This window comes from Brassica oleracea, chromosome C9 (genome assembly GCF_000695525.1).
Source record: "Brassica oleracea var. oleracea cultivar TO1000 chromosome C9, BOL, whole genome shotgun sequence".
Lineage (NCBI taxonomy): Eukaryota > Viridiplantae > Streptophyta > Magnoliopsida > Brassicales > Brassicaceae > Brassica > Brassica oleracea.
This window is the reverse complement of record NC_027756.1, coordinates 30829086-30839766: the sequence shown is the minus strand read 5'-3', so window position 1 is coordinate 30839766 and position 10681 is coordinate 30829086. Positions and strand designations below refer to the sequence as shown.

The window sequence follows — 10681 nt, the reverse complement described above, 5'->3', positions numbered from 1 at the left end:
TATGCAGGATATCTTCGTGAATTTATAAAAACTAAATTTCCAAAATTCAAAAATGGATTCATATCGATATAAATTAGTTTTTTTAATGTAACTTGTGTGTATATACTTAGGAAAATATTTCTTGATAAACTTGACTTAAATCCATATTTAAATATGCATAGTATCTTTGTAAAATTTAGATATCAAGTTTAAGAATGTCGAGCGGGACCTTGTGGTTGGGTGGTAGTGGACGGCTTGAGATGCAAACACATTTCACGCGCTATCACCCTGCTACATAAAACTAATATCATCTCCAACCCACCTCTCTTTCTATCTCTATATTTTTCCTTAAAATAGAGAAACTCTATTATAGAGGTGAAAATGCTCCAATGTATACCTCTATAATAGAGTTCTTCTATTTTTAGGAGAAAATATAGAGATATCCTATTTTCACCCTTAAATATAGAGGTAAAAAGTAACTTTTTTCTATATTTTCTTCTAAAATAGAGAAACTCTATTATAGAGGCATACATTGGAGCATTTTCACTTTTATAATAGAAATCTCTATTTTAAAGGAAATTATAGATGTGTACATCAGAAATGCTCTAAGTGATATTATTCTGATCATCTAACGCGAATATGTGTCTATGCTTTAGGATTCATTTGAAAGCCGTGGGAAAAAAATCCATTCGCGGACTTTGACTCCCCCAAATTCAACCAGGTTAAAAAAAAATTTAGCAAAAAAAAGTTTAAGAATGTCATACTAAACTTTTTTTAAAATGTTATACATATGCAGTAATATATTATTAAATATACGTATATTTTAAATATGTATTCCTAAATTCACATTCAAGAATGTATATTTAAATAACCATTTATGAAAGTTTTTCTAAATTTGTAAAGATATTATACATATTTGTCAATATATTTTTCAATTTTAAGAATATATTATACTTATTTTCGAAATATATAACTAAAATTTAGAAAGATATTTTACATATTTAGTAAGATATTCCTAAAAAAATTGTTAGAATAATAGTTTCTTAGAAACAAATTTAATTGGAAAGCCAAAACTCTAACGACACATCTAAAATCATAGCATAAAACAAGAGTTTTTAGAAAGCCTAATAATATTTTCGTTAAGGAAACAAATCTGAGAACACAAAGTTCACACGATTCAATATAATTAAAAGGCACAATCTTGAAGAAATGAAAAAAAGTGCAATGTTGCTTGAGAAACGTGTTCCTCAAATTCCATTAAAGCTGAAACGGTTTTAGGCTAAGCATTGAACACAAAGCAAAGAAATAAAGAAAATATATAAAAAAAAAAAAAAAAAAAAAAAAAGCAAAACTTGCTGACGGACCAACAAAAATTGCCGAATCTCTGAAACCGACCCATAATCCCAAAATCCCAATCATCACTTTCCTTTCCGTGTCACCCTCTTCCTCTCCCACGTTTCATCTCCTCCCTTTATGGGTTTTAACTTCCCCTCTCTTATTCTTCTTCCGCTCTTCCATTCAACTTCTCCCTACCTCTGATCAACCACGATGAGGCTTTACGTGTACGTCCTACAAGCGAAGGATTTGCCTGTTCAAGAGACGTCCGTCGTGCTTCACGTTGGGAAACACAAGTCCAAGACGAGAGTTTCCAGAGGTACTTCCAATCCGATCTGGCATGAGGAATTCGTTTTCAGAGTTGGCGCTGTTGATGAAGGTGACGATGTTGTTGTATCTGTTCTTCATCATGACCAAGATCATCATCATCAGTCTGATGTCTCCACGGGTTTGATTGGTAAAGTTCGGATTCCGCTTTGTTCCGTCGCCGGTGAAGAGAATCAGACGCTGTTGCCGACGTGGTTCGTCATTGAAAAGCCCAGTGATGGCAAGTTCGTTAACATCGAATGTGGTTAGTATCTGATTCTCCTGTTGGATTTGCGCAGCCATTTAGAGTACAAAAGTTAGTTTTATTAATCATGAATGATGCTTATAGATTATGTGTTTTCTCGGTGAGAATTTGAGTCTACTGTTGGCTTTGGATCATACTTGAGAATGTGTTTTATAATCATTTTCATCTTGAGGTTTCTCTGAGTGCTGTTATGAACACATGAGGAGAATGTGTTGATATTATAAATTGCTTTGTTTAGGAGAATGTCTCTGTTTATCAAGAAGCTTTCTCTGCTATTACAAAGAGATACCTGAATCATCAAATCTTTGAGTTTGCTAGCTTTCCTTATAGACATTGGGCTCTCTGTATCTGTGTGTGCATATGTAAATCTTCTGATATAAGCTGTTTTTTTTTCCTTTGTATTCCAGGGAAAATCCTTCTCAGTATGTCTTTGCAAGGGAAGTCTGAAAGTACCTCTGATGAAAAAGTTCTCCCTTATAAGCAGGATGTGACCTTGGAGGCTGTTAAAGAAGTCCAAGGATCTGCTAAAGAAGGGAAACGGCGTAAACACCATGATGGGAAGCACATTATGAAGAATCTCGTCAACCAGATTGACAAGCTTTTTCATAAGAAAGAGGAAATCTCTAAGAGACTCAACGATGAGCCAGCAGGAGATAGTGTAACCTCAAATTATGAGGACGCCACAGACAAATCTTGCTCCTCTGCTGCTACTACTTGTACTAGCTTTGAAGAAGGCCTTGATCTGATGCAGTCTAGCGACGGAGAAATAGAAGAAATGCCTGAGAATCTTGTTGGGGGAATTCTTGTCGATCAGAAATATTTAGTCTCACCTTCTGATCTTAACAAATTTCTCTTCTCGCCCAATTCCCAGTTTAGGAAAGAGTTGGCTGAACTTCAAAGTTTAACCGATGTACAGGAAGGGCCTTGGACAATGATTCAGGAAGATATTACTCCTCGTCTAACACGGCTTGTCACATACATGAGACCTGCAACAAAGTTGGTCAAAGCAGGAAAAGCTACAGAGAGTCAAGTTTACCGGAAAGCGAGTGGGAATCAGTTTGCTGTTTTTGTAAGTGTAAGTACACCAGATGTTCCTTATGGAAACACCTTTAAAGTAGAGTTGCTTTACAAGATTGAACCTGTAACGGAGCCAAACGCTGTTGGTGAATCTTCTCGGCTGATTATATCGTGGGGTATTCAATTCAGCCAAAGTACTATAATGAAAGGTATGATTGAAGGAGGTGCTAGGCAAGGGCTGAAAGAGAGTTTTGAGCAATTTTCTGATCTCTTGGCTAAGAATTACAAAACTCTTGATCCGGCTGTTGTATTGGACAAGGAGCAGGTCATAGCAACAGTGCAGTCAGAGCAAAAGACAGATTTGAAATCAGCTTTTCTATACTTCTGGAGTTCCTCTGTCGTCTGTGCAGTTCTGTTGTCTGTGTATGTTGTGGTACATATGCTTCACTGTGAGCCCAGCAAAATCCAAGGAGTTGAATTCTATGGTCTTGATTTACCTGATAGTTTTGGGGAGCTGTTTTCTAGTGGGACACTAGTTCTTCTTTTGGAGCGTGTTTATATGATGACAGTCCACTTTATACAAGCTAGACTGCATCGAGGTGAATTATAGTTTCTCTCTTAAAATAATATCAATACTTTTATTTACTTTAAAAGTTCAACTACCTAAGAGTTTTTTTTTTTTACTTTTCAAAATTTAGGAAGAGACCAAGGAGGCAAAGCTAATGGTAAGGGATGGATTCTGACAATAGCTCTAATTAAGGGCACAAATTTGGCTTCGGTGGAAGCAACAGAGCTCTTTGATCCTTATGTTGTTTTCACTTGCAATGGGAAAACAAGAACAAGCTCTGTCAAACTTCAAGCACAGGATCCTCAGTATATTATTTTAAAGAAAATAATAGTCTAAAATCGATGTTCATTTTTGGTGTTTGAACCAAATCATATCGATATACATATGGAAAAACGTTTTGCAAGCTCGCTTAGAAAAGCGTTCGCAGAAACCGTTTTGTGTAGACTTAGAATGTTTCATAAACTCGCTTAAAGAAGCGGTTATGGAAACGATTCGTATACTTTTGTTTTAAGAATCGTATATCAAAAACTTTTCGCGATAATGCTACAAAGCAATCCGCAAATCGTTATGAAATAAACAAGAAACGTTTGACCAAAAAAAAAAAAAAAAAAAAAAAAAAAACGTTTTCTCTTGTCTATTCCTCTTCAGTTTTAGTGAAATTCCAGCATCTCCTTTCGTCTCTTTAATTTCTACTCTGTTTCCTTTTATTTTATTGCCACCATGCCACTAAAATAATTCATGGTTTGGTTTTTGCAGAGGTGATCGAATTTGATGCAATGGAGGAACCACCGTCAGTATTAGATGTTGAGGTATTTGATTTCGATGGTCCATTTGACCAGGGTGTCTCCCTTGGGCATGCGGAGATAAATTTCCTGAAACTCACAGCGGATGAACTTGCGGACTTGTGTGTTCCTTTAGTTGGTCATCATGCTCAAGCGTCTCAATCAAAATTACAGCTGAGAATTTTTCTGGAAAACAAGAACGGTGTTGAAACAATGAAGGATTACTTGAGCAAGGTGGAAAAGGAAGTCGGAAAGAAGGTGAACACGTTAATCTACTGTAGGGAAGTATCATTAAATGGCCAGTCTTTGCAATTCGATGTGGTTGCTCGAAAAATTCTTATGTCTGATCCCTTGTTTTATGTGTTGACAGTTGAACATTCGGTCGCCACAAAAGAACTCCGCTTTCCAGAAACTGTTTGGTTTGCCCCATGAAGAGTTTCTTCTCAAAGAATATACATGTTACTTGAAGAGAAAACTCCCTGTGCAGGTTTGGATTTATTGTCATTTCGTTTTGGCTGATTATCTAAGAAACGCTGGCTAATGGAATCTAAGACATGCAATGCTTTCAGGGCAAGCTCTTTCTGTCGGCTAGAATTGTGGCGTTCTATTCTAATATATTTGGACACAAGACAAAGTTTTACTTTCTCTGGGAAGATATGGATGACATCCAAGTGCTCCCCCCAACTCTTGCTTCCTTAGGTAGCCCTTTGCTGCTCATTATTCTGAAAAAGAACCGAGGTCTTGATGCAAAGCATGGGGCTAAATCTCAGGATGAGGAAGGAAGGCTTTGGTTCTATTTCCAGTCATTTGTCTCATTTGATGCGACTAGCAGGTATTCAAAGCAATTTGGTTTGCAAGATTAACAACCTGACCAAACCGACAGCGATAAAAGTTCATAGTTGGTAGCTATTTTAATTATACATGAAAATGACAGGACAATCATGGCTTTGTGGAAAACGAGGACGTTAAGTGTTGATCAAAGAGCACATATAGCAGAAGAAGAATCAGATGTGTCAGATCCTTTCTTCTTGCCAGGAGATGTTGCAGTTGTTTCAGATGCCGATCCGTTACAGATGTCAAAGGTGTACGCATGTGATCTACCTGGCGATGTATATCTTTTTCATTCCTTTATCTTTTATTTCATGTTTTATACATTTTTGTAGAGTACATGCAACAATGCAGTGTTGACCCATTCATAGTATATGGTCATTTGTTACAGGTAGAATTAGTTATGAAGATCTTCGGTGGAGGAGAAATGGAGCGTAAGATCATGGAGAAATCTGGATGTCTCAATTACGCGAGCACAACATGGGAGTCTAAAAAACCGGGGATCTACGAAAGACGGGTTTCTTACAAATACAATCACACTGTCTCTGTGTTTGGGGGCGGAGTTACCTGCTCACAACAGAAATCTACAGCTCCAAATGATGAAGGCTGGATCTTAAATGACATTGTAGCTCTTCATGATGTTCCATTTGGAGACAATTTTCGCGTAACACTTCTTCTTCTTCTTCCTCTGGTTTTTATAACAAGTCTCACTTCATAGCCTATTAGTAAATGACTCTGATAATGAATATAGGTTCATCTAAGGTATGAAGTGAAAAAAGCAGGAGTTGATTGTAAAACAAGCAAGTGTGAGGTCTACTTGAGGATCCGGTGGCTGAAACCAATAAAGTTTGAACAGAGGATAAGCAAAAGTATAATGGAGAAGTTCAGGAATCGATTGAAGGTTATATTTGATTTGTTCCAGAAAGAATCTGTTGCAAATTCGTCTTTGACACTTCTTTGACTAAAACTATACTTTGTTTTTTAGTTTGTCGCCTTCACTCGTCTGTTCATGTGACTCCCCTCCTGTGACACCAAAGTTTCTAATGTATAAACGATTAGTAAGAATGAAAATAGCTATAAGAACTCGAATTTCCCATTGGAAAGTCTTTTTTTTTTTTTTCTAAATCTGGTCACCCTAAGAGGTAACATTACATTCTCACAATTCGATTAACAGGTTTATATTTCATCTGTACTTGGTGATTCTGCCATTCAAAAATATAAATATTTACAAAATAATCAAATCATAATAATTATTAAATATTTGATTTTGTTGTTTATAAACTTTTTATTTTATTTTTATAAAAAGCTTTCATATGAAATAAGAAAAATAAAGTTTGATCACAAACTAAGAGAAGGAAAGAGGCCTTATACCGAAGAAAAGGAAGAAAAAAGCTACAAGAGACTTACAAACTCTACATCAGAGAATAGTTGGAGAGCCAAAACTAAGGTCAGCACCAAGCGAGTGGCCTTATTGAAAAGAGCAATATCCTTATCTTTAACCATGCGCATATTGCGAATCAAGACGACCTCTAGAAGGGTGGTACCATCACGGGAACGTCTATTGCATTCCTTCCAAACCTCAAACAGAACGGCAGCCCAAACCTGATAAATAGCCATATCACCAGGGGATCTCTTAGGCAATGAAAAAGCCAGTAAATCACCTTATCCCAATTTCTTGGAACCATAACAAATCCCAGCTTAAGCACACAATTACTCCAGCAGGTCCAAGAGTAAATGCAGTGAAAAAACAAGTGATCTCTACTCTCATCAAGAAGACCACACAACAAACAAGTAGTTTTAGTACCAGAATTCTAAGACTTGACTCTCATTAAAGTCGGATTTCTGTTGAGAAGGAACAACCAAGCATTAGTTGAGTGCCTGGGAATTATTGCAGTGTGCCAGACAATATTAGCTCTAATGAGCGACTGTTGTCGAGGCCGAATGACATTCCACATAAGCTTTGATGAAAAGCGGGAGTGAGAGGATGAGCCAATAACCCAAGAGGCAGCGTCTTGCTGTGACGCGGAGGAAGGGAAGGACCATGGTTCGGTACTTAAGAAGGCGCCGGAAGGTCCATGAGATAGAGTAGTTCTTTTCGTTTAAAGACCAGAAAGATCCTTTAGAGATATACTTTTGGAGACACCAAGCCACCCAAAGAGAGTCAGATCGGAAGAATAAGAACCAAATAAGCTTCAAGCTGAAAATTTCATTCCATGATGAGATGCTCCGAAGCCCCAAACCCCCTTCACTTTTGGGAAAGCAAAGGGCATCTCTTTGTTTATAAACTTTAAATAATTTTATAATTTATATTTATGATAAATGAATAAACGGAATTAAGCGTCATAATATTCTTATACATGATTATAAATATACGTTTTTATAAGTTTTAATTCAATTTTAGTTTATATTATAAACGATAAATAAAGATTCTACTAAGTGTCATTAAGTTCTCTTCTCAGTTAGATATGCAGTTTCATGTATAACAATTTGGATCTATTCATGTATGGTATGTTTAATATTTTATAATTTAATAGTTTGTAAATCTTAAAATTTCAAAAAAAAATCTATCAAATAACCTTAAAATCTACTAAGAGCATCTCCAATCGAACCTCAAATCTTCAGATTTTGAAATTTTGCTCCATTCCAACCCAACCTCAAATCCTTAAATTTTGAGGTTCTGAAAAGCGAAACCACAAATTTGAGGTTTCACTATTCCGAATCTCAAAACTATCTTATATTTTTATTTTGGTCTTTGTAATTATTTATTTTGAAAAAAATATATATATTAAGCTTAATTTATAATAACTTAAGTACACCAAAAAAAATAAAATATGATAAATACTACATAACATTAAAATAAGTTCATACAATAGAGAATACATTAAATAAAGCTCACACAAAATAAAAATACATTATATATGTAAATGAAAATTTAAATTACGGAAACAAAGCTTGAGTAATTAGGTACTTTATATGTATATAACTTTCTAATTTTTTTTTGTGTATGTGTGTTGTTTTATTATATATGTAATTTATATATTTTTTATTATATAATACTTTTATATTGTGTGTTGTATAATATCCCAACTGCCAATAGAATAGTCACCATGTCTGATGATCGTATCACCGTAGTGGTAATCAATCGATGTCTAAGGCTGGGTAGCGACTTCAAAGTTCGGATAGCAGTGTGCTGGCAGAGCGAAAGTCTCACTCGCAGGATGGCTGTCGATCGAATCTATGGACATGTTGTCGATCAGCGGATGAATGGCAATGTCGATCGATAGTGGATTCCCGCTATCGATCGAACTTGAATACTATGTTTCGTATTCATCCTCATAATCGCAGTGGCATGCTGCTATGAATCCGGTGTTAACTCTAGTGTTGGACGTCTTTGGCTTGACAACTCTGACTAGATCATAGTAGACATCAAGATTTATCAGTGTTATACACAACTGATTAGTCTGCATGTTGCAAACTGCCCCTACAGTAGCCATGAAGGCCCTCCCAAGTAGTAGAGAAGAACTCCTGTTCTGCTTGTTTTCGAGGACATGGTAGTCAACTGGAACTAGTGCATTGCCAATATGCACCTCAAGGTGTCTGATGATTCCTCCTGAGTTCCTCGTAGAATAATCCACAAAAGTGAATGAATCCTCCGAAGGCTCTATCTTCAGACCCAGATGGTCTGCTATCGTCTTGGGTAGTATGCTGACTGATGAACCTGTGTCACACAACGGACATGGAAACTCAATGCCCTTCAGCAAACATGGTACAACAAATTTCCCAGGATCACTCTTCTTTTTCAGTGTAATCCTCTGCTTCATCTTCTCTCTGATCTGATTGAAGATCCTATGTATGTCCTGCTTAGTTTCCTTGGTCTCTCTGAAAAACATCCACAACCTGTGGATAAAGTAAGCCTCCTCAAATGGCTTGTCCAAGGGAATCCTGAGAACTCTCTTAGTGAAGCTGTCCATCTCCTTCTCATTGACTCCCCTTTTGAGATGCTTATGCACCTTTTCCTTTCTTCTCCTCAAGGTTCTCCTCTCAGAAGACTGATCAACTTGCATAGACTCCAGTGCATCATCAGAATGTTGTTCGAAGTTGTCTGCAATGTATTCTGAAGGTTAAGATGGGTTTTGGATAGCATCCAGGCATGCTACGTCTATCTTTGGTAGCTGCACTCGGTAGGTCAAAGGAGGTCGTCGATCAACCGAACTCCCCCATTCGGGTCTCGGTCGAACTGTCTCTTCTTTCATCTCGATCAGAGTTACCGTTGAAACTTGATGAAATAACGACAAAAAGCTTATTTTCTCGTATAAGTTCGGATCGATCGTATAAAGATGATATTAGTTAAACTTAACACCATGGCTGTCTCGACCATACGATTGATTCAGACTATCTCGTAAAACCGGCGTCGTACTGAAGGTTATTCTTCCAAAAAGAAAGTCGTAAAAACGTTTTTGCTGAAAAACGGCCCAAAGGGCCAAAAACGCGGCAAAAGCCCACTTACGATCTTTTAACGAAAAATTGACCCGAAGATACTATGATGGTTTTATAGAATGTTCGCGAGAAAGGATAAATGTCATGTTTGGAGATAAATGTCAACTTCGAGGAAAAATGTTAAAGTTTCAAAGGATAATCATGAAGATCGGGAAAAATGAAATATTTCCGCCAAAGGATAGACTCGGCCAAAAAGCAAAAAAGGAAGGCCCAAACCGACCTAGGAGGAGTATATAAGGGATGCGAAGGCGAGAGGCGCAAAGAGAAGACTCGACATTCACAGAAAACTTAGCACCTAGAACAATTTAGGCAATTTTCCATTTTTGTTATCGAGTTGCGTCTCTACTAGGTTTTCAAGTCTTAGGTGGTTAGAACTAGGATCTCGCCGACAGCTCTCCCGGCCGAGGCTTTACGTGTTTTAAACGCTTATACGCAAATTTGGAATAAGATCTTCTTTGCTCTCTTTTTGATTCATCAATTTTATACTTAGCATGTTTTTCCTGTTCTGATTGCTTGGCGTGTTGTTTAGCAAATATCCACGACCTCTGGGAAATTTAGGGTTTCCTATCTTTCCTAATTTAACAAAAATCGACAGTGCAAATTTTGGTTCCCACACTTTACCATGGGAGTATCGATCAGAAGACACATGAACTCTTACTCAAGCAAGTTTCTGAACACACAAATAGTCTTATCTGATCTCTTTCTTCCCTCTTTCTTTCTTCTCTATTCCAATGAACAATGATGCTGATACAATCCAACTTTATTCATCTTATTTTCGATTTTCTCTTTTATTTTTCTCTCTCTTTTTTTTTTCTTGACAAAGCGTAGGCGAATAATTGGGTCACAGGAGACACCCCTACCCCTTGCTTCCAACGATGTGTCATCATTCCCTTAGAGTTTAATAATGGGATGGCATGAGACACTCCTACCCCTCTAATCCACAGGAAATCATTTCAATCTCTTATTTATATAGATGCCCCCTCTAATCCACAGGAAATCATTTCAATCTCTTATTTATATAGATGCCGGAGAGAGAGAGAGAGAGAGAGAGAGAGAGAGAGAGAGAGATAGAGAGAGAGAGAGGGATGGAGAAAGAGAGAGAGA

At 36.9% G+C, this 10681-nt stretch overlaps 1 protein-coding gene across 1 annotated transcript; it reads left to right on the top strand.

Moving 5' to 3' along the window:
- The first annotated feature begins 1349 nt into the window (after nt 1-1349).
- Nucleotides 1350-6163, top strand: LOC106318252 (C2 and GRAM domain-containing protein At5g50170). Its single transcript, XM_013756150.1, has 9 exons — nt 1350-1885; nt 2293-3501; nt 3601-3782; nt 4226-4510; nt 4623-4739; nt 4822-5084; nt 5187-5361; nt 5472-5744; nt 5832-6163. The coding sequence occupies exons 1-9, from the start codon at nt 1528-1530 to the stop codon at nt 6039-6041; spliced, it is 3072 nt and encodes a 1023-aa protein (XP_013611604.1). The 5' UTR covers nt 1350-1527; the 3' UTR covers nt 6042-6163.
- Nucleotides 6164-10681: the final 4518 nt, after the last annotated feature.

What these genes read in the sequence shown, in the direction of transcription:
- LOC106318252 (XM_013756150.1), top strand. Translation starts at nt 1,528, where the DNA reads ATGAGGCTTTACGTGTACGTCCTACAAGCGAAGGATTTGCCTGTTCAA. An exon ending in CACAGGATCCTCAGTATATT is followed by an intron (nt 3,783 to 4,225) that starts ATTTTAAAGAAA and finishes TTGGTTTTTGCA; the next exon opens with GAGGTGATCGAATTTGATGC. An exon ending in CATGTGATCTACCTGGCGAT is followed by an intron (nt 5,362 to 5,471) that starts GTATATCTTTTT and finishes CATTTGTTACAG; the next exon opens with GTAGAATTAGTTATGAAGAT.